This window comes from Heteronotia binoei, chromosome 8 (genome assembly GCF_032191835.1).
Source record: "Heteronotia binoei isolate CCM8104 ecotype False Entrance Well chromosome 8, APGP_CSIRO_Hbin_v1, whole genome shotgun sequence".
NCBI classification, from domain to species: Eukaryota; Metazoa; Chordata; class Lepidosauria; order Squamata; family Gekkonidae; genus Heteronotia; species Heteronotia binoei.
Window position 1 is genome coordinate 115,117,838 of NC_083230.1, and position 24,515 is coordinate 115,142,352.

The 24,515-nt window shown below is 46.4% G+C and overlaps 1 protein-coding gene across 2 annotated transcripts in view; it reads left to right on the forward strand.

Moving 5' to 3' along the window:
- Nucleotides 1–24,515, forward strand: part of USP6NL (USP6 N-terminal like) — a 267,261-nt gene that overhangs the window by 109,665 nt on the left and 133,081 nt on the right. The window contains exon 1 of one of the 2 annotated variants that reach the window (XM_060245942.1): nt 10,605–10,700. The exons of the other annotated variant lie outside the window; for it this stretch is intronic. Coding sequence (XP_060101925.1) covers nt 10,643–10,700 — 58 coding nt within the window. The 5' untranslated portion in view covers nt 10,605–10,642. Of the gene's footprint in view, nt 1–10,604; nt 10,701–24,515 lie in introns of those variants that run through there. 2 annotated transcript variants of the gene reach the window in all.

Here is a 24,515-nt window from a genome sequence, read left to right on the forward strand (position 1 = left end):
TCTCAACTGTCCAGGGCTCACTTTGTAGCAGGAGCTCCTTTACATATTAGGCCACAGCTCCCTGATGTAGCTAATCCTCCAAGAGCTTACAGGGCTCTTCTTACAGGGCCTTCTGTAAGCTCTTGGAGGATTGGCTACCTCAGGGGGGGCGTGGCGTAATATGCAAAGGAACTCCTGCTACGAGGCGAGCCCTACAACCGTCTAAAGAGATACTCACCTGGAACTATCCCTGTCATCTTTTTAGGAACCAGGATAATTATCTATGCTGTTTGCCCATGATTGGGTGGTTAATTGAGAGGGGTTGCTGTCTTGTAGTTCTTTGGGTTGTAATTGTGCCATGATCTCCTGAAGTTTTAATCTTGTCTTGCTCTTGTTGTTCACTCGCACAGTCGAGTCCGACTCTTTGCTACCCCATGGACAAAGTCACGCCAGGCCCTCCTGTCTTCCACCATCCTCCGAAGGCTGCTCAAATTCGTGTTTGTTACATCAGTAACGCTGTCCAGCCATCTCATCTTTTGCCATCGCCTTCTTCTTTTGCCTTCTGTCTTTCCCAGCATCAAGATCTTCTCCAGTGAGTGCTCCCTTCTCATTGGGTGGCCAAAGTATTTGCGCTTCAGCATCTGACCTTCCAGTAAACAGTCTGGGTTGATTTCCCTTAGGACTGACTGATTGGATCTTCTTGCAGTCCAAGGGACTCTCAAGATTCTTCTCCAGCACCACAGCTTGAAAGCTCTTAACATTCTTAAAAATCAATACACCATGCTCTTAAAATTCAGTTATTGCTGCTGCTATGGTTTTTCATTTTTGCTGGAAAATCGGTGTGCAGGATTCTACCGTTTGGTGGACTGATGCTCCTTCTGGTGGAGTAATGGGGTGTCAAGAGCTGAACAGAGGTGGTTTGTCATTGCCTGATTCTGCGTAGCGACCCTGGACTCCTTTGGCGGTCTCCCATCCAAGTACTAGCCAAGGCTGGCCCTTCTTAGCTTCGAGCTGTGATGGTATCAGGCTAGCCTTGCAAAAAGAGTCCAAGAACCAGCTGAAAACCTCCCATGGGATAGATGTTCCCTGGCAGGCGCAAGTACCCATGTGTGCTCTGAGCTATTGGATGTAACTGTAGTAACTCCAAACGCTGCTTCTTGATTATGTTTGCTTATTTAAAATGCAGGCAAATCACCAGGTTCCTGTTATCAGTATACCATTTTCCTCTGGCTGCAAAAGTGTTTCAGGCATTGAGGCAGTAAGTAGATTGCATACTCAGTATAATATAAGGTTAGCCTGATTTTGCTGGATTTCAAAAGCTCAGCAGGGTCAGCCGCCCGTGTTCCCTCTAAGCCAGGGGTGTCGAACTCATTTGTTATGAGGGCCGGATCTGACATAAAAGAGACCTTGTTGGGTCGGGCCATGTCTGGTTGGGCTGAGCCATGTCGGGCTGGGCCATGTGTGTACCAATTTAGGTAGCAGAGATATGAATTTTATAAGGAACACAGGCAAACACAAATATATATATATATATATGTTAAAAAACTTAAAACATGCTTAAAACATTAGCACTCATTGGTCTTAAAGGTGCTTTCTTTGTATTGCTCCCATGGGATGCAGGGAACTGGGCAAAGGAAGCTCTGGCTCTTTCTTTCCTTCCCCAGGGACTTGGGCGGGGGAGGAGCCTCGGTCAATAGAAGGAAGAAAAGCTTGGCTCAGTAGCTCTGCTGTGCGATTGAGAGAGCCTGGCAAAGCAAGCTATTCCTCCCCAAGGGAGGAGCCTCAGCCAATGGAGAAATTAGTGGTTTTGTTCTGTAATTCCTGTACATTTGAGCAAGCCTTACAAAGCAGACTGTTATGCAGAAGGAAGCAAGATATAGGGAACATAAGAACATAAGAGAAGCCATGTTGGATCAGGCCAACGGCCCATCCAGTCCAACACTCTGTGTCACACAGTGGCAAAAAATTTTATATATACACACACACTGTGGCTAATAGCCACTGATGGACCTGTGCTCCATATTTTTATCTAAACCCCTCTTGAAGGTGGCTATACTTGTGGCTGCCACCACCTCCTGTGGCAGTGAATTCTACATGTTAATCACCCTTTGGGTGAAGAAGTACTTCCTTTTATCCGTTTTAACCTGACTGCTCAGCAATTTCATCGAATGCCCACGAGTTCTTGTATTGTGAGAAAGGGAGAAAAGTACTTCTTTCTCTGCTTTCTCCATCCCATGCATTATCTTGTAAACCTCTATCATGTCACCCCGCAGTCGACATTTCTCCAAGCTCAAGAGCCCCAAGCGTTTCAACCTTTCTTCATAGGGAAAGTGCTCCAGCCCTTTAATCATTCTAGTTGCCCTTCTCTGGACTTTCTCCAATGCTATAATATCCTTTTTGAGGTGCGGCGACCAGAACTGCACACAGTACTCCAAATGAGACCGCACCATCGATTTAAGGGAAAAGGAAGCAGATGACAGCCAGTTGCTCGGGGGCCTGATAGGAGCCCTCCAGGGGCCTGATTCGGCCCCTGAACTGCATGTTTGACATCCTTGCTCTAAGCTGTGCCCGCAAGCAGCCCCTCATTAACGTAGGAAGTCCCACGAAGCAGCATCTGAGGCCGCAGAGTATTGTAGTGACCTTTGCCCATTTTCAGTTTACTGCAGATATATCCTATTCAGGATGTGAACTGCGCCACTCAGCAGAGGGGGGAAATCAGAAAGAAAAAATCAGGTTGGCCCTGGTCGGTATTTGAAAAGGGGAACACCAAAAAGTCCAGGGTTGCGAAGCAGAGGCAGGCAATGGCAAAACACCTCTGAATGTCTCTTGCATTAAAACCCCTACACAGGGGTGTCAAACTCATTTGTTATGAGGGCCTATCTGACATAAATGAGAGCTGGGCCTTGTGTGTCATAAAATGTAATCCAGGTAGCGGAGATAGAAAGTTTATAAAGTACATAGACAAAACACAATTAAATATTTTTTTTAAAAAAACCCTTAAAATAAAAATATGCTTAAAAGTTGAGCGCTCTTGCGGTGTTTTATTTAACAGTTTCTGATAACCGACACTTCTTGCTTTGAATTATTGCATCAAAATCTGGAGGAAAATGTCTGTGCTGTAGCCATCTTGAGTATGCTGTTCAGGTGTTGTTCAGGTGTGTGTCCTGTCAGTTGCAAACCTACATTTGATTTATTTATTGACATACATTACAGAAATCTCATGGTCAATGCTTTGAGCCTAAGACCCAAGGGGAAACATGAAATGGCTGGGCATTTAACTTGTAAGAGTTATATACAACTTCTGTATATAAGTTGCTTCATGTGCTGGTCAGCCAATTAAGAAAATGGAGGCTTTGCTCTGTAGCTCCTGTGTGATTGAGCAAGCCCAGCAAAGCAAGTGGTGATGCAAGAGGAAGCAAGAGAGAGAGAGAAGGAAGCAGATGACAGTGAGTTGTTTGTGGGCCTGTTAGGTGCCTTCGGGGGTGGGGGGGGGTGATCCGTCCCTTGGGCCGCACGTTTGACACCTTCCCTACGCGATTTCCATAAATTGGCTGCGACATGACAGCAAAAACCTCCAAAGACAAAACAAGAAGTGTGGGAGAAATGAACTTTCTCGGAACATGGATACCAAATCACAACAGCCTTGCTCTTTCCACGTCGATGCTGCAGCAATGACACCTTCCTCATTTACTTAGTGGGATTTGGAACAACTAAGGTGACATTTCCTAGCTTTGCCTGGCATAGAGCTTGGCACGATGAGAGCAATCACATTAGCCTTGTTTAGCACTTCTTATACCCCGGGAAATCCAGCACAACCGCAACTGTTAAGGGTCAGAACCGATTCCTTCTGACTCTGCTATTACCTAAATGGAAGCAAGGCAGCCAGCACCCTCCCCAGGAAAAGTAATTGGACATTTGAAAGTGCAAGTAAATATGCTGGCAAAATACACACACGAACGATGCCGTGCCATTCCACCAGATTGCCAAAGGACATCTTTAAAAGAAAAGACTTGCTGCGTAAAGGAGTATGAAACAGGGCTAATGTTTCCAGTTCCAGAGTGAGAAATTCCTGGAGATTTGGTAGGTGGATCCGGAGGAAGATAGGGCTTGCGGAGTGGAGGGACTTCGTTGGTGTATTGCGCCACGACCTTCCAAAGTGGCCATTTGCTTCAGCTGAACTGAGCTCTGTTAGATGAATAAGATGAAGGTGAAGATACTGGATTTATATCCCGCCCTATACTCTGAATCTGAGTCTCAGAGCGGTCACGATTTCTTTTACCTTCCCCCCACCTCCACACACACACCAGACACCCTGTGAGGTGGGTGGGGCTGAGAGAGCTCTCCCAGCAGCTGCCCTTTCAAGGACAACTCTGTGAGAGCTATGGCTGACCCAAGGCCATTCCAGCAGCTGCAAGTGGAGGAGTGGGGAATCAAACCTGGTTCTCCCAGATAAGAGTCCGCCACGCTTAGCCACTACACCAAACTGGCTCTTGGTTGTAATCCCAGAGGATCTCCAGCCGCCACCTGGAAGCTGGCAACTCCGTCTGACTAATCTGTTGAGTGCTCCAGAGGGGCATTCGCAGACACAGCCCTGCTTATATTTTTGCAGAGCAAGTAGGCGGGGGAGAGGTGATCTCTAAAACGGCCAATAATATTTTTAGAACTCCTTTCGTACCTGTGCAAACATGCCCACAAGCCTCCCGATCGCGTTTGGTTTTTCTTTAAGCGACCGGTCTGATTGCCAGACCTTACGCAGAACGCGATACCAGGAAGCGATACTTGGTGACTTCACAAAGGCCCATTCATTCATTGGAGCGTTTCAGAGTCAGGAGGACAGGGTTTTAATGCGGGCAGCCTCCGGCAATATCGGAAAGGGTGACTTAATTTCCGCAGCAGGGAGAGTAAGCGAACAGGTTCTCACACCAGCTTGGCTAGTCCAGAGGCATCAACAATCCCGGAATTAGATAGAGGGCAAAAGTGGTTGGCTTTTGCCCTCGTCGAACAGGTTGGAGTGTTCCAAGAACTACAGCTGAATTTTTGTCTCTTTGCCAGGTGGATTATGCATAGGGCTGCTCTGGCAGCTTAGAGTTGTCTGTTGTTACAACAGCTTTTTGTCGAATTGCAAAGGATGGGCGGCCGTAGTCTTGTGTGGCTGTGTGGCGCTTTCGTTAATTAAACACCTGCATTGTAGAACCTCATTCCCAGACAGGCACTTTATCATCTCTGGCATCCTCTCAGGTACCTAAGGCTGGTTTTTTGCAAAAGTGCAAGAAAGCATCTGAGGCTTCCATCTACAGTGCAGTTGAGCTTTTACACCAGGGGTGGCCAGATTGTGGCTCGGGAGCCACACGTGGCTCTTTCACACGTATTGTGTGGCTCTTGAAGCCCCCACCGCCCTGTCAGCCAGCTTGGAAAAGGCATTTGTCTCTCTTTAAATCACTTCTCCAAGGCAAGCCAGCCAGTGGCTTGGAGAATGCGTTTAAAGTTAAAGCTCCTTTCTTTCCACCCCTCCTTCCCTTTCCTCCTCCCCTCCCCTCCCCTGGTCTGTTCTTGTGGCTCTCAAACTTCTGATGTTCATGTCTTGCGGCTCTCAAAACATCTGACGTTTATTCTATGTGGCTCTTACATTAAGCAAGTTTGGCCACTCCAGTTTTGCACCTTCATAGGAGGGCCTGTGGCTCAGCGGAAGAGCCTCTCTTTTGCATGCAGAAGGTCCTAGATTCAATTCCCAGCATCTTCAGTTAAAAGAACCGGGCAGTAAGTGATGTGAAAGACCACTCTGGAGTGGACAGTATTGGCCCTGATGGTCTGGTTTAGTATAATGGTCTGGTTTAGTATAAGGCAGCTTAATGTATGTGTGTGTTTTTTAAAAGAAAACTTTCTTCTTGTCAAGTCCACAGGCCTGACAATCCCACTTAAACCAAGATCATTGTGGTAGCGTTCCGGCTGCCAACAATGAGCCACAGTGAACTTATTTATTTTATTTTATGTGTGTTATTTACAATCTGCCTTTCTTACAGGGAGTCAAGGTGAAGTACGCATAGTGAATCAGCACACCAGCATGCGTAGTGCTGAGGTGGCCAAACTTGCTTAATGTAAGAGCCACATAGAATAAATATCAAGTGTTTGAGAGCCGCAAGATGGGAAGGAAGGAAAATAGATGGGGAAGGAGGGAGAAGTGGAAAGAAAGCAACTTTAACTTTAAATACATTCTCCAATTCTCCCATGTTGGCTGGCATGGCTTGGGGAAGTACTTTAAAGCAGAGGTCCCCAATCCCTGGACTGTGGAACAGTACTGGACAATGGCCTGTTAGCAACGGCGCCGTGAATTGAAGAATTATTTCATTATATATTACAATGTAAGAAGACGACGACGACAGCATTGGCTTTATATCCCACCCTCAGCTCTGAATCTCAGAGTGGCTTACAATCTCCTTTATCTTCCTCCCCCACAACAGACACCCTGTGAGGTAGGTGGGGCTGAGAGAGCTCTCCCAGAAGCTGCCCTTTCAAGGACAACTCCTGCGAGAGCTATGGCTGACCCAAAGCCATTCCAGCAGCTGCGAGTGGAGGAGTGGAGAATCAAACCTGGTTCTCCCGGATAAGAGTCTGCACACTTAACCACTACACCAAACTAACAGAAATAACAGAAATAAAACGCACAATTGTGTCATCCCGAAATCATCGCACCCCAATGCGGTCCTTGGTGCCCACAAGGTTGGCACAAAACTGGTCCTTGGTGCCCAAAATGTTGGGGACCACTGCTTTAAAGAGACAAATGCCTTCTCCAAGCCAGCTGACGGGGCAGTGGGGTTTTTTGAGAACTGCCCAATATGTGTTCAAGAGCCAGATTTGGCTCCTAAGCTGTAGTTTAGCCATCCCTGGTACAGTGGTTAAAGCACCAGATTAGGATGTGGGAAATCCAGGCTTGAATCCTCACTCTGGTTGTCGAAGCTCGCTGGGTGACCTTGATCCAGTCACACGCTCTCAGCCTAACCCACTTCACAGGGTTGGTGTGAGGATAAAACAGAGGAGAGAATGATGTCAGCTGCTTCTGGGTTCCCATTAAGGTTGGAAAGCTGGATATAAATGAAGTAAATTAATAATAATGTTGGTGTGGTAGGACTTTAGAAGTCTACAAGAACTGGAAAGAACTGAAGCACAGTGTATCAACATGACACATTCAGCGGTAGAAGAATAGGAACCTACTTGCAATAAGGTAGCAGTATAGGCCACAGTCTAGTTTGTGATTTTTGTGACCCGTTTTATCTCGTGTAACCTTTCACCGAAAGGTCTTCTGGAATATTTCATTTTTGCATAGTTTTCAGAAAGCCAGGAGGGTGGGGGCTTTCCTAACTTCCTCAGGCAGGCCATTCCACAAGTCGGGAACCACAATGGAGAAAGTCTATGTAAGGGCAGTTCATCATTGATCTTCTGTGCAGTCTAACATGGGAACTGCGCTTGAGCAGTTTTTGAGGTTTTGAGATTTTTTTCAGCTAAACCTGCTGCATGGGAGCAGAAAGTCCCTGGGCAGGAACAAGCTTCTGTCTCTGGCATGTAGTGCCCCCTAGAGGCTTTTAGCTGTAAAAACCTCTCCAATGGCAAACCTGCTTATGTGCAGTCCCCATGTGTGCCTGCACAGAAGATACTTGATGAACAGCAGTTACAGGTAAGTGCAACTTTGGTTTCTACTGCAGACCAACATAGCTATGCTCTTCCCAGTCCTAGGCTCCGAGCTGAAAGCTAGAGACATCACACAGAAAATGGTGTCATCACACTGGCTACTAGGGAGCAGGCCTTCTCGGTGATAGCCCCTCGTTGGTGGAACGACCTTCCAGAGATGGTGCGAGCCCTGCGGGACCTGAACCAATTCCGCAGGGCTTGCAAAACATTTCTCTTTCAGTTGGCTTTCGCGATAGAACCTGATTAACTAATGAGCAGACACCCAGCCATCTTGTGTACATCATGATTACAGCACTTAGCACCTATTTTATATGTTTTATCTATTTTAAATAACTTATTTGTAATTGATATTTAAATTGTTATGTTGTTTTATGCGAATCATGGGACTCCCACGTCCATTATGTTGTTTTATGTGAATCATGGGTCTCCCATGTCTGTTAGCCGCCCTGAGCCCGCCTGGCGGGGAGGGCGGGATATAAAAATAAAATATTATTATTATTATTATTATTATTATTATTATTATTATTATTATTATTATTATTATTATTATTATTATTATTATTAATGACGTCCAGGTGACTCTCTGGTGTTCGCGAAAAACCTCTATGGTATAACCAGCTTCTGCTATAGAGGTTTTGCCCAAATACCAGACTGTTGCTTGGACTTTGCTGATGAGATGACATCACTTCCTATGTAACTCCGGCAACAAGTAAGTATTCCCCACCGGACAGCCGATCAACAGCTTAGCCAGGCTTAGGAGGTCTGGCAGTTGGGGGATCCCCACCTCTACCGGTGGATCTGGCAAGCCTTGTTGGTAATGATCAAGACAGTTGTGATGGCCATGTTGAAGAAGAGCAGGCAAGATCTTGTCTCCCCAAGTGGCTAGAAAGCTAAACCCAAATGTTTTTGCTTAGGAACAGCGACACAATTTCACGCCATTTGTTTTTCTTTTCAATGCCACTGAAGCGGCAACTCTGCGCCTTTCCAAATGCCCGTGCCCCTGAAATGCGTATTTCTCCAGGTACGACTGTTTCATTCTCGTTAGTGTGCCTTTCTTGGAAACAATCAAGTTCAGATCCACGCAAGATAAGGCAGACTGGGAAGAAGTTTGTAAACTTACCCGGGTTCCTGTTTGGTTATCATGAGGATCTTAGGAAAACAGAAAAGGCTGACTTCATGAATATGTAAACATGCATGTGGAAGCAGGATGCAAGCCCAGACGTCTGTGGAGTCGAGTGACTTCATTCTTGGTTTGTGGTTAACCCATTGCAATATGGCCTGGAACTAGGGTTGCCAGGTCCTTCTTGGCCACTGGTGGTGGGTGGAGCGGTAGGGTGACCAGATCCAGGCTAGAGCTCTTGATTTAAATTTTGTGGGCGTACCAAGTGAAAGGGTCTGAGGAATGAACTGCCAGGATCACAGAATCATAGAGATGGAAAGTACCTCCAAGGTCATCTAGTCCAACCCCCTGCACAATGTAGGGGATTCACAAATACCTCCCGTCCACCCCCCAAGTGACCCTTTCCCCCAGCATACATTTACATTTATTTATTTTATTTATGGGATTTAAATCCCGCCCATACTGCCAAGGCAGGACGGGTGACAACATAAAAACCTATACTTTGGGTCATTAAAATTCTAAAATCAACAAATAAAAATACAATTTTTACACGACAGTTAGGAACTGCGTGTAAAACAACAACTACGTCCGGGGCCCTTTTTTTTTTTGTAGAAAAAGACCAGCAGGGACTCATTTGCATATTATTGTAAAAACACTGGTGACAGCAGTGGGGTATAAATACGACAATGGCCTTCTCCTGTTTGGAAAAGCATGAAGGTTCACAGAATTATAGAGTTGGAAGGGTCCTCTAGGGTTATCTACTCCAACCCCTTGCACAATGCAGGGAATTCACAAATGCCTCTCCCCCACTCCCCCCAGTGACGCCTGTCCCATGCCCAGGATCCGTGACCAAACTGACCTGGAGAAAAATCGTTTCCTGACTCCAGTTTCCCTGACTTGCATTTCCCTGGGCATAAAGGGCCACAAGAACTAAGCACCGATGCAACACTCCTTTCAGATCTCTCTGCTGATTTTGGCTGTGGCTCACCTTTGTTGCGTGAAGCATTTCTCTTTCTTCTTTTTTTTTTTTTGCACCTGTATATAATGGGTGGCTCATTTCTCAGTTTTCGGATTACTGGCACTGAACTTTTAAGGAAGCCAGTTAACAAATCCTCTCCGGCGTGTAGCCCTGTGTTTTTCGTGGAATGCCAAACAAAGCCCCAGCCCGTTACCCCTTTTGAAGTCGAACAGTTGCAATCCATAAAATCAAAATATTGGGAACAGGTTCTCCCACATAACTGAGCACGTCAAGCGTGGAATGTGTGCTTCTTTCCAGCTAAAACAGAGCTCGGAACTGGCTTTGTAACTTTATAGTTTCCTCCTTGTTCAACGCTAAGAGTTAAACTTGTTTCAAGCAAACGAAAAAAACCCAACAAAACAGGAACATTCTGATCCTCGGTCCGCATTTTAACCATTTAGACTTGAAATACTCCGCCGCCAAGGGAAATGCCAGCCTGTTCTCCCAACAGGAACACTGCAGTCCTTGATACGCCACATCTTTTTTGTGAAGCCGTTGTGTTGAAAGTCGTGTTGAAATCTTGTTACGAGCTGGAATGCCGAACGTGGGCTGGCCTGGGAGACGGCTTAACCCGGCTCCTGAAAGACAACTTTGCATTCAACAAATAGCATCATTGTTTGAGACACCCGCAGCCAGTGTGTGGCTACGTTGGACTCTGCGCTGGTGTGCATAAAAGACGGGGAGATCCAACTGGTCGGGTTATCGGCAGCTCTCCTTCGTGACAAAGGAAATATTTTCTTCTTCGTCTCCTTTTGCCTCCATATCTGTAGCTGGGCGAACACTGTGGACATTGTGTTAGATGCTTTTACTATGCGGTGACCTAGAAATAAGGATCGGACTCCATGAGGACCAAAACCGTAACCAGTATTCATGACGGGTCAAGGAAAGAAAACCTAAAGGGTAAACTATCATTTCAAATAGCAAACTTTGCTTGGGCCTCCTTCTAAACGGGGTGGGAGTTTGGTAAAGTAATACTTTGATCCTAAAGATGATGGTTTCAGTATAAGCAAATGCCTTCTTTGAAAGGAAATGCAGTTGTGGTTAGAGCAGGCCTCGTTTTGGGCAGGAGCTCACCGGAACAGAGCGCCCAAACCTCTAAATTTTATTGTGCTCTTCCTTTCTCTCTCCACCCCCCCCCCGCCAAAAAAAATACTTGCTTCTGGGCTGCGTTGTTCATACTCCCTGTGAAAAGTTTGCTGAACTCTTTAAGTTTTGACAAATGTTCTAATGTTTTGTCCCCATGGGAAAAGAACCAAAACATATAAAGCAGACAGATGGAAATCTTCATCCTGCCACTGTGGCCACATAGGAGAAAGTCATTGAAAATGTACGATGGGAGAGTCAGGTTTTATTATGACCATTCTAATTCAAGAAGCGTTTGAAGGTAGATGCTGAGCTGATATAATTTAGCCCACCTTGCAGTGATGTCAGGGGGTGTGTGGCATATGGAAATGCACTGTGCAAGTGAGTTGTGCTAATGAGCTTCGACCTCAGTTTCCCTGACTTACTGGGTTAGAGTATAAGCCAGGGGTTTCCAGTGCAGTGCCCATGGGTGCCAGGGTGCCTTCTGACATCTTTTCCGGTGCCCACCGATTATTTTTAGGTAGTGGGTGAAGCCCGGTAGGAATGCTGCTGGAATGGCCTTGGGTCGCAGAGGTTGTCCTTGAAAGGGCAGCTTCTGTCAGAGCTCTCTCAGACCCACCCACCTCACAGGGTGTCTGTTGTGGGGGGAAAAGATGTAGGAGATTGTAAGCCGCTCTGAGTCTCTGATTCAGGGGTATTAATCTGCAGTCGTCTTCTTCTTTTGCACATGATGTGATTTGGCTGTGTAGGTATTTTTTTAAAAATGTTGCTTTGGCAGCAATACTCCCTCTAAGCTGTGGAGTCTTGTGAGCAAAAATTCTATTTCGTGAGCCACTGCATAAATTGGTGTGCTCTGGGGCCATTTTTCCTGAGCTAAGAAAAAAAATGTGTGAGCCGGAGGCTAAAAAAACTTGAGCTAGCTCACACCTTAGAGGGAACACTGTTTGGCAGTAGCTGCCGCCACAGCACAAGAATCTACACCAGGGGTGTTAAACATGCAGTTCGGGGGCCAAATCAGACCCCCGGAGAACTCCTATCAGGCTCCCGAGCAACTGGCTGTCGTCTGCTTCCTTCTCCCTATATCTTGCTTTTCAAGGCTTGCTCAATTGCACAGGAGCTACAGAACAAAACCTCTATTTTCTCCATTGGCTGAGGCTCCTCCCTTGGGGAAGGAAGGAAAGAGCCAGAGCTTCCCTTGCCCAGTTCCCTGGGGAGAAATACAAATAAAGCACCTTTATCTTTGGGGCATCAGGAAGCTTGGGCCCATAACTGCATATAAAAATATTTATAAAATGTTGCAAACCATGCTAATCTTGTGGAATGACTTCTGCAGCTGGATTTAAGCAGGGTTTTTTTTTTAAATCATTGCATTTAATACCATTTTTTGAGTTTTGAGTTTCATTTTAGTGTGGCAAGGCTAGAAGTCGAGTTAATACACTATTACTTGCTTATTTATGGCCGAGGCTTTGCTGGCCAATAAATAAAAAGGTAAAGGTAGTCCCCTGTGCAAGTACCAGTCGTTTCCGATTCTGGGGTGACCTTGCGTCACAACGTTTTCACAGCAGAACTTAAGAACATAAGAGAAGCCATGTTGGATCAGGCCAATGGCCCAACCAATCCAACACTCTGTGTCACACAGTGGCCAAAAAAAAAAATTATACACACACACACACTGTGGCTAATAGCCTCTGATGGACCTTTTTACAGGGTTTGCCATTGCCTTCCCCAATCATCTACACCAGGGGTCCTCAAACTACGGCCCGCGGGCCAGATGCGGCCCGCTGAGGACGTTTATGCGGCCCGCCAGGTTATGGCAAAATCAGACCGGAAGTGACGTTCGACCTAAACTCGCGTTAGCAACGCACACTTCCGACACTGGGCTGAGGCGGCGGAGACAGAGTGTGAGGTGATACCGAGGTGAGGTGAATTCCCAGGCCGGGGTGTGTGGTGTGGGGAAGGGAGAGAGATGCAGAAGACGGAGAACTGACGGCCCGCGGCCTTGTACAGTAACGGCAGTCCGGCCCTCCAACAGTCTGAGGGACAGTGAACTGGCCCCCTATTTAAAAAGTTTGAGGACCCCTGATCTACACTGTCCCCCCAGCAAGCTGGGTACTCATTTCACCAACCTCGGAAGGAATGGAAGGCTGAGTCAATCTTGAGCCAGCTACCTGAACCCAGCTTCCACCAGGATGGAACTCGGGTCATGAGCAGAGCTTGGACTGCAGTACTGCGGCTTACCGCTCTGCGCCATAGGGCCCCTTGGCCAATAAATATGTTACCCTTATTTATAAGGTGTCTTTGGTGGCAGTGGGAAGTGCCAACAAGTCGCAGCCTGCTTATGATGATCCTGCCTTCACTGTGACCCTGGCCTTCCTTCGTGGTCTCCCATCCAAGTACTAACCAGGGATGATCCTCCTTAGTCTGCAGGATCTGTTGAGATTGGGCTAGCCTGAGCACACAGGTCAGAACAAGGTCCCATTAGTCATTTGCAAGTCTTTTAAAGACATGGGAAGGGACTTTTTCACTTATGCTACTTATCAGTGTTCCCTCTAAGCCAGGAGTGTCAAACTCATGAGGGCCGGATCTGACGTAAATAAGACCTTGTTGGGCCGGGGCATGTGTGTAGCTATTTAAGATCAGGTGGTGCTGGAGAAGAATCTTGAGAGTCCCTTGGACTGCAAGAAGATCAAATCAGTCAGTCCTAAGAGAAATCAACCCAGACTGTTTCCTGGAAGGTCAGATGCTGAAGCTGAAGCTCAGATACTTTGGCCACCCAATGAGAAGGGAGCACTCCCTTGAGAAGAATCTTGAGAGTCCCTTGGCCTGCAAGAAGATCAAATCAGTCAGTCCTAAGGGAAATCAACCCAGACTGGAAGGTCAGATGCTGAAGCTGAAGCTCAAATACTTTGGCCACCCAATGAGAAGGGAGCACTCCCTGGAGAAGATCCTGATGCTGGGAAAGACAGAAGGCAAAAGAAGAAGGGGACAGAAAAAGATGAGGAATTTGAGCAGTCTTCGGAGGATGGTGGAAGACAGGAGGGCCTGGCGTGACTTTGTCCATGGGGTCGCAAAGAGTCGGACTCGTTTGTGTGACTGAACAACAACAAAACACAGACAAACATGATTAAAGATTTTTTTTAAAAAACAAAAACCTTAAAACATGTTGTTGTTGGTCTTAAAGGTGCTTTCTTTGTATTTCTCCCATGGGATCCAGGGAACTGGGCGAAGGAAACTCTGGCTTTTGCCTTCCCTCGCCAGGGGACCAGGAAGGGAGGAGCCTCAATCAATGGAAAAAAATCAAGGTTTTGCTCTGTAGCTCCTGTGCGATTGAGCAAGCCTTGCAAAGCAAGCTGAGATGCAGAAGGAAGCAAGAGAGAGGGAGAAGGAAGCAGACAGTCGCTCAGGGGCCTGCATGTTTGACACCCCTGCTCTAAGCTGAGTTTGTGTGTGCCAACTCACAGTTTTTTAGCCTCCTGCTCACACATTTTTGTCTTGGCTCAGGAGAAATGGCCCCAGAGCAAGCTAATTAATGCAGTAGCTCACAGCTTTAATACCAGTAGCGCACAAAGTAGAATTTGTGCTCGCAAGACTCCACAGCTTAGAGGGAGCACTGGCTACTTTGCAGAGCAAGTTGCTGTTCTGTATAGAACAGGGGTGGCCAAACTCTGACTTTTTCACACTTATTGTGTGGCTCTTGAAGCCCCCACCGCCCCATTGGCCAGCTTGGAGAAGGCATTTCTCTCTTTAAATCACTTCTCCAAGCTGAGCCAGCCAGCAGCTTGGAGAAGGCATTTACAGTTAAAGTGGCTTTCTTTTCATCTCTCCCCCCCTCCTGCCTCCCTCCACCTATTTGCCTTCCTGCCTGCTTTCCTGTCTTGTGGCTTTCAAACATCTGTTTATTCTATGTGGCTCTTACGTTAAGCAAGTTTGGCCACCCCTGGTGTAGACGGAGGTGGGTTTTAGGTTTGTTTGTTTTTTTGTTGGGGGGGGGTGAAGGAGGATGTCTTATCTCTGAGAAAGGATCGTATGACGTGTATTCACTTGATTTTATTACGTTCGTATCTCCTCCAGCGTGGCCCCCAAAATAATTTCCCAACCGGCCACCAGGGAGACCCCAGACCGCCTCAGCTTCTACAGAGCAGCAGCCCGTTATCTGTCTTAGGATATTATGTCAGTTGCAAATTCAATATGGGAGGTGATGAACATCTGTTGATAGCGTCTGCTGTCAGGAGCGGATGTGGCTGACTGATGTTGTGACAGAGATGGGGGGAGCAAGGTGGAATTTGAATGAGGTGGTGAGAAATGAAAGCAGCCCATCGATTCCGGACTGCCTTTGCAAACGCATCCCTCTCCGAGAAGAAAATCAGATCAGCGGCTTTCCCCATTCACCTACTTAACATATGATGCTACTTCCTAGGAGTTATTTCTATAGGACAGGGGTGGCCAACGGTAGCTCTCCAGATGTTTTTTTGCCTACAACTCCCATCAGCCCTAGCCGTTGGCCATGTTGGCTGGAGCTGATGGGAGTTGTAGGCAAAAAACATCTGGAGAGCCACTGTTGGCTACCCCTGCTACAGAATCATAGAATTGGAAGGGACCTCCAGGGTCATCTAGTCCAACCCCCTGCACAATCCCGGAAATTTACAAATGCCTCCCCCTAAATTCACAGGCCCTCTCATGGATTGCTGACTTGACGTGGCGAGAGGGCTTGCGCGGTTCAGTGAGGCTGTGGGCTATGCCATGCGGGGCCACCCAAGATGGACAGGCCGCAGCTGAGAAGCCAGACAAAATGTGATCCACTGGAGAAGGAAATGGCAACGCACTCCAGTATCCTTGCCAAGAAAACCCCATGGACAGTAACAAAAGGCCTAAAAGAGAGGGCCTGGCGTGACTTTGTCCATGGGGTCGCAAAGAGTTGGACTTGACTGTGCGGCTGAACAACAACAACAAATTCACAGGATCTTCATAGCTGTCAGATGGCCATCTAGCCTCTGTTTCAAAACCTCCAAGGAAGGAGAGCACACCACCTCCTGAGGAAGCCTGTTCCACTGAAGAATTGCTTTAACAGTCAAGAAGTTCTTCCTAATATTGAGCCGGAAACTCTTCTGATTTAATTTAAACCCATTGGTTCTGGTTCTACTTTCTGAGGCCGCAGAAAACAATTCCACACCATCCTCTATAGGACAGCCCTTCAAGTCCTTGAAGATGGTGATCGTATCACCTCTCAGCCTCCTCCTCTCCAGGCTAAACAGGCCCAGCTACTTCAACCTTTCTTCATAGGACTTGGTCTCCAGACCCTTCACCATCTTCGTTGGCCTCCTCTGGACCCGTTCCAGCTTGTCTATATCTTTCTTAAAATGTGGTGCCCCAAACTGAACACAATACTCCAGGTGAGGTCTTACCAGAGCAGAGTAAAGCGATGCCATCACTTCACACAGGAGCTTTCAGGAGAAGCCAGCATTCCATGACCTGTATGTGGCTGTTCCGAAACGCTGTGAAACTACATGTGTGGTCTGAGGGAAAAGCCTGAGGAAGCTAGATTCTGTGAAACGGCTGATCCAGCTAGCGGCACTGTCGCCAGCATGGTGTGGCTGGATCACGTGGGACGTCTCATGAATTGGCATTTGTGGAGACCTGTGAAGAGAACTTTTTTTTAATGTTTGATTGATCTCTGTTTGAATGTCCAAGTGGTCTTTGCAAGATGCTCCTTCCCTCTATGTAGGGGTTTGTTTCGGGCCAAGATGGTGATTATTATGTCACATTGTGAGTAATGTTTTATGATAATTTGAATGAGAACATAAGAACATAAGAGAAGCCATGTTGGATCAGGCCAATGGCCCATCCAGTCCAACACTCTGTGTCACACAGTGGCCAAAATAAAATTATATATACACACACACACACACACACTGTGGCTAATAGCCACTGATGGACCTCTGCTCCATATTTTTATCCAATCCCCTCTTGAAGCTGGCTATGCTTGTAGCTGCCACCACCTCCTGTGGCAGTGAATTCCACATGTTAATCACCTTTTGGGTGAAGAAGTACTCCTTTTATCTGTTTTAACCTGACTGCTCAGAAATTTCATCGAATGCCTACGAGCTCTTGTATTGTGAGAAAGGGAGAAAAGTACTTCTTTCTCTACTTTCTCCATCCCATGCATTATCTTGTAAACCTCTATCATGTCACCCCGCAGGCGACGTTTCTCCAAGCTAAAGAGCCCCAAGCGTTTCAACCTTTCTTCATAGGGAAAGTGTTCCAACCCTTTAATCATTCTAGTTGCCCTTTTCTGCACTTTCTCCAATGCTATAATATCCTTTTTGAGGTGCGGCGACCAGAACTGCACACAGTACTCCAAATGAGACCGCACCATCGATTTATACAGGGGCATTATGATACTGGCTGATTTGTTATCATATGATGCTACTTCCTAGGAGTTATTTCTATAGAATCATAGACTCATAGAGTTAGAAGGGACCTCCAGGATCATCTAGTTTTTCCTAACGTTGAGCCGGAAACTCTTCTAATTTAATTTCAGCCCATTGATTCTGGTCCTACCTTTTGGGGTAACAGAAAACAACTCTGCACCTCTAGATGACAGCCCTTCAAATACTTGAAGATGGTGGTCATGTCACCTCTCAGCCACTTCCTCTCCAGGTTAAACATAGCCAGTTCCATAGTGTCTGTGCTTTGAGATGCTACATTTAGAATCATGGAGTTATACAGTTGGAAGGGGCCATTGAGGCCATCTAGTCCAACCCCTATATCAGCCTAGAGCATCCTTGACACGTGTTCATCCAGCTGCTACTTGAAGACTGTCAGTGAGGAGGGAGCTCACCACCTCCCTAGACAGCTGATTCCACTGTGGAACAGCTCTTACTGTAAATCCCCACCCCCAATATTTGTAGAGATGAATTGAATTTTCTCTCTCACTCAAAAGCCGTAGCAAATGGCACAATTCCAACTCAGTAAACAATAATACATATATACCTAAAGCATAAATAAAGTTTCCCAGAGATTAAAATAACGTGACATAATAGTTAATAATATCAATTTTATACCCCAACAAATAACATACTGCAGATTTAACAAAATCAATACTCAATTTGGTATTTAGTTACAAATATTGAGCACCAAATATCCTATGTAGTGTGATGTGGCGGTTCAGAGTATTAGACTAGTATCCGAAAGGCCCGTGTTTGAATCCCCACTTGTACTGTGGAAGCTCGCTGGGCGACCTTGGGCCAGTCACACTGTTTCCATCTCACCCACCTCACAGAGTTGTTGTGGGGATGAAACAGAGGACAGGAGAATGATGTAAGCTGCTTTGGCTCCCCCTCCTCCTGGCGGGAGAAAGGAATTAAATAAATTAAATGTACAATGATGAATGACACAGAGTGACACCATTTATCTGATAATCGCCATTTATCTGATAATCAGCCATTGGGTGGGGCACAGTGGGAGGGTTTCTAGTGTCCCGGCCCCACTGATGGACCTCCTGATGGCATTTGGTTTTTTTAGCCACTGTGTGACAAAGAGTGTTGGACTGGATGGGCCTTTGGTATGATCCAACATGGCTTCTCTTACGTTCTTATGTGTGACACAGAGTGTTGGACTGGATGGGCCTTTGGTATGATCCAACATGGCTTCTCTTACGTTCTTATGTGTGACACAGAGTGTTGGACTGGATGGGCCATTGGCCTGATTCAACATGGCTTCTCTTTTGTTCTTATGTGTGACACAGAGTGTTGGACTGGATGGGCCTTTGGTATGATCCAACATGGCTTCTCTTACGTTCTTATGTGTGACACAGAGTGTTGGACTGGATGGGCCTTTGGTATGATCCAACATGGCTTCTCTTACGTTCTTATGTGTGACACAGAGTGTTGGACTGGATGGGCCATTGGTCTGATTCAACATGGCTTCTCTTTTGTTTTTATGTGTGACACAGAGTGTTGGACTGGATGGGCCTTTGGTCTGATCCAACATGGCTTCTCTTACGTTCTTATGTGTGATACAGAGTGTTGGACTGGATGGGCCATTGGCCTGATTCAACATGGCTTCTCTTTTGGTTTTATGTGTGACACAGAGTGTTGGACTGGATGGGCCTTTGGTCTGATCCAACATGGCTTCTCTTATGTTCTTATGTTTGGTTCCTATTTCTTTTTTTGGTGCCTGTGGGGCTTCTCCACAACTGCTGGTATGTACTGTGCTGTTCCCTCTCATCAGTTTATCATGGCGGTCGCTAGACAGGTCATGAGATACAACTTGGGGGGAAAAAAATCTTTCAGAGATTCGAAATCCCCTTCAGATTTTGTTGTTTTCTATGGCCCCAGAAGGTTGAACCAGAACCAGTGAGTTGAAATTAAATTAAAAGAGTTTCCGGCTCAACATTAAGAAGAACTTCCTGACAGAGCAGTTCCTCAGTGGAACAGGCTTCCTCAGGAGGTGGTGGGCTCTCCTTCATTGGAGGTTTTTCAACAGAGGCTAGAGGGCCATCTGACAGCGATGCTGATTCTGTGAACTTAGGCAGATCATGAGAGGGTGGGCAGGGCTCAGTTCTCACGGCCCTTCTTACATGTCGAAGGAGATGACTTCACTGAGGCAGCTGAGGTCAGGCTGCCATTTTTCTCCAGGGCAGTTTGTCAAGGGATCCTGGAGGATGACCCTAGAAGTATCTTCCAACTCTGTGATTCTGTGATTTCCCCCCAAACCTTTCATATATTTCTACAAACCCTGAGGCTCTCCCAGCTTTGCCAAGAAATGTTCCCTATCTGTAACTGGCCCCATTCTGTAGATTTTTTTTTTTTAACCTGCATCTTGAGGTTCACATTCAGCATCAGATATATGTTGATAATACCCCAGAAGGAAGGCTTTTTGTTTTTTTTTTAGCAGGAACCCACAGGAACACAGTTTTGTATAGTGGTTAAGTGTTCGGGCTCTTATCTGGGAAAACTGGGTTTGATTCCCCCACTCCTCCATTTGCACCTGCTGGAATGTCCTTGGGTCAGCTATAGCTCTGGCAGAGGTTGTCCTTGAAAGGACAGCTTCTGGGAGAACTCTCTCAGCCCGACCCACCTCAAAGGGTGTCTGTTGTTGGGGGAGAAGATAAAGGAGATTGTAAACTGCCCTGATTCTCTGATTCAGAGAGAAGGGCGGGGTATAAATCTTCTTCTTCCTCTTCCTCCTCCTCTTCTTCTGGCTGGCTTGGCGTCAGGGGGTGTGGCCTAATATACAGATGAGGTCCTAAGGGGCTATTTTTCTACAAAAAAGCCCTGGGTGAAACAATGGTGATGTCACGGGGTGTGTGGCCTAATATGCAAATGAGTTCCTGCTGGGCTTTTTCTACAAAAAAAAGCCCTGGCCAGGGGCAAATCATTGCAGGCCTCCACTAGCCAGTTTAAACAGCGGTGTGTTAACACGCTCAGAAAGTTAAAAGATACAACTTTATGACTTAGTCCCAGGATGCTGAAAAATCTGATTAATTTCAAATTTCAGAACCTGTAAATCATCTTTATGCACTGAAAAAAAGAATTTCCCCCACGTCCCCTGATGTCTTTTTTAATTTCTCTCCTCTCTCACTGCTTTTAATAATTCTCATGTGAGTCTGGATTAACATAATATTAAACTGTCAAAGAGGCTTGCAAGAAAGCTTCAGTTGACGATTGCCAAAAGTGAGGAGGATTATTTCATGTCAGTGCGAATGTATGATTTTTCCCTCTGATAAATGTCGCAAGTTATCAAAAGCTATGGAGCATGTCAGACTTTATTACTCTTCCGTACTCCATAGGGAAAAGAAGACCAAATCTTCCTATAAATCGGTCTTCTACTTTTTTTCTTTTTTAAAGATATGACTGAAAAGGTATTATAGACATTTTTAGACTTTAAATTAGGCATAGAACACAGTGAGGGTTTTGTTTTGTTTTTTTAAACTGTGATCATGGGCAACACTTTTTCTTTTAGCATTTGTGCTAGGGATTGAAAACGGTTTTAAAAGGGTGGTCTTTCACGATGATTTAAATCACTAATGAAAAAATATCAATTCTGAATTTAAATAAAACTTCCAGTTTTGCAGTGTACCCATAAACGATTCTGTGTATTACCTGCATGACAATTTCTATATATCGGATTCCAATTAAGTGTTCTCTGGCACCTGGAACAAAATTTTGGTTGTGTAGTCCACTTTGTCTTTACGCAATTCCGGCATCAGCATACCCACTTTTGGGGCGGCTATGGGGGCCCCAGCTTTCTAGCAGGTCCCATTGATGTCAGCAATCACTGCACCACCAATGCTCTCTGATGCCCCTGGGGAGTTGGGGGTGGGGGGGGGGGAGAAAAAGAAGAAGATGATGATGATGGATTTTGATTCCACCCTTCACTCTGAATCTCAAAGTCTCCGAGCGGTCACCATCTCCTTCAACTTCCTCCCCCACACCAGACACCCTGTGTGGTGGGTGGGGCTGAGAGAGCTCTCACAGAAGCTGCCTTTTCAAGGACAGCTCATGCGAGAGCTGTGACCGACCCAAGACCATTCCAGTAGCTGCAAGCGGAGGAGTGGGGAATCAAACCTGGTTCTCCCAGGGAAGAGTCTGCGCTCTTAACCACTACACCAAACTGAAAGACTTGCGAGCCCAGAAGGATAGAGTGTCCAGGTTTGTAGGAGGCAAGCAGGTGGGGTGGGAGGGAAAGAGATCACAAACATGTACATATCCAAACCTTTTTAGGGGGCGGTGGCTGTTTCCAGAGAGCCGATTTTGGGGAGGGGCTCAGGTTCCCAGAGGAAGTCCTCACTCATCAATACTGGTGGAGGGTGGTCTTTCACGTACTTTGAACTGGAACTATCAGGGCTACAAAGGTCAAAAACAGCAGCCCCCTTTCAAGCTGGGCCAAAAGTGAACTGGAAGCCAATGCGAGTTGGAATGGAAAGGCTGAAGAGTCTGGGGCTTTTCAGTTTAGAAAAGAGGCAACTAAGGAGGAGGCACAAGTGGTTTATAAAACAGTGCACAGGGCAGGGAGAGTTGACAAGGAGACGTGTTTTCGCTGTCTCCTAAAAAACTATAACTCGTGGTCATCCCATGAAACTGATAAGCAGTATGTTCAGAATGGACGAAAAGCAATATTTCTTTACACAGCAAGTGATAAAAACGTGGAACTCACTGCCAGTGGATGTTGTGGTGGCCACAGGAATAAAGAGATTTCCAAGGGGTTTAGACCGATTCATAGACAGGCCTATCAGTAGCTACTAGCCATGATAACTATAGGGAACCTCCGTGCTCAGAGGTATTAAAACTCTGAGTCCCAGAGCTAGGTGGCAACTGCAGGGGAAGGCCTTGACCTGTTGCTAGATCTCCAGAGGAACTGGTTGGCCACTTTGTGAGACAGGATGCTGGAGTAGATGGACCACTGGTCTGATCCCAGCAGGGCTCTTCTGATGTTTTTAGGATGCTGGACTAGATGGACCGCTGGTTTGATCCAGCAGGGCTCTTCTGATGTACTTAGGATGTTGGACTAGATGGACCACTCGCCTGACCCAGCAGGGCTCTTCTTATGTTCTTAGGATGCTGGACTAGATGGACCACTGGTCTGATCCATCAGGGCTCTTCATATGTTGTTAGGATGCTGGACTAGATGGGCCACTGGTCTGACCCAGCAGGGCTCTTCTGATGTTCTTAGGATGCTGGACTAGATGGACCACTGGTCTGATCCATCAGGGCTCTTCATATGTTGTTAGGATGCTGGACTAGATGGGCCACCAGTCTGATCCAGCAGGGCTCCTCTTATGTTTTTAGGATGCTGGACTAGATGGACCACCGGTCTGATCCAGCAGGGCTCTTCTGATGTTCTTAGGATGCTGGACTAGATAGACCACTGGTCTGACCCAGCAGGGCTCTTCATATGTTGTTAGGATGCTGGACTAGATGGGCCACCGGTCTGATCCAGCAGGGCTCCTCTTATGTTCTTAGGATGCTGGACTAGATGGACCACTGGTCTGACCCAGCAGGGCTCTTCTGATGTTCTTAGGATGCTGGACTAGATGGGCCACCGGTCTGATCCAGCAGGGCTCTTCTGATGTTCTTAGGATGCTGGACTAGATGGACCACTGGTCTGACCCAGCAGGGCTCTTCTGATGTTCTTAGGATGCTGGACTAGATGGACCACTGGTCTGATCCAGCAGGGCTCTTCATATGTTGTTAGGATGCTGGACTAGATGGGCCACTGGTCTGACCCAGCACGGTTCCTCTAATGCTTTTATGAAACAGTACTGCTTTACTGGATTTGTTTCAGTGAGCCTGAGTTGGGACTAATTTCAGTACCGTGTGGTAGAGTGGTGAGATTTCCTAAGGGAGAGATGGGCTTATGGCACGTTTTGCCCTGAAGGTTGACAAAGGAACCTTCCTCCCCTATAGGCATCATATGCAAAATAATTGTGTGACCTTGGGTCTGGTCACCCTGCTGTTCTATTAACCAGATGCACAACCATAGAATTTGTTAGCGTGTAATAGGAATAACAGTGGGGAGAGGGGAAGAAGAGAGCTCTGAGACCAGCATTGAGCACGGAAGAATACACCGTTAGAAAGACATATGCTGGTGATAACCGGGTTCATGTTCTGCTTGATTTAAAAGAAGTAAATCAGTCTTAGTTTCACCGCATGGGAGGATGTGTAGTTACAAAAGGGTTAGCACATTGAGTCTTAACCCCGGCTTCCTTTCTCTGGCAGAGAGGCATTATTATTGCAGCAACAGCGCCCATTCTGAGCTTTCAACGCACCTTTTTAAAGAATTCCGGGTGCTGCTGAGCTTACGGATAAAAAATGGAATGCCTCAACAAAGACACACACGCTCAAGAAATGATGGAAAGTGAGGAGCGGAGACACAAAGTGAGGAGCGGAGAAGGATAATATAGGATCTAAAAGAGGGTTTTTGTTCCCAGGGGGGATATTATTGGAGGGAAATAATAGAGCAGAGTTTGAGACTTCATATAGGAAGGTGTATATTTTGAACAAAGGAAGAGATGTTTGTCTGATACTGGAGTTTTGATTGGTTGAGCAGATTTTTTTTTTAAAGTTATGCTTTGGCAGCAGCTGCTAAGTATGTAAGAGAAGCCATGTTGGATCAGGCCAGTGGCCCATCCAGTCCAACACTCTTTGTCACGCATAAGAACATAAGAGAAGCCAAGTTGGATCAGGCCAATGGCCCATCCAGTCCAACACTCTTTGTCACACATAAGAACATAAGAGAAGCCATGTTGGATCAGGCCAGTGGCCCATCCAGTCCAACACTCTTTGTCACACATAAGAGAAGCCAAGTTGGATCAGGCCAATGGCCCATCCAGTCCAACACTCTTTGTCACACATAAGAACATAAGAGAAGCCATGTTGGATCAGGCCAGTGGCCCATCCAGTCCAACACTCTTTGTCACACATAAGAGAAGCCAAGTTGGATCAGGCCAATGGCCCATCCAGTCCAACACTCTTTGTCACACATAAGAACATAAGAGAAGCCAAGTTGGATCAGGCCAATGGCCCATCCAGTCCAACACTCTTTGTCACACATAAGAAGCCATGTTGGATCAGGCCAGTGGCCCATCCAGTCCAACACTTTTTGTCACACATAAGAACATAAGAGAAGCCA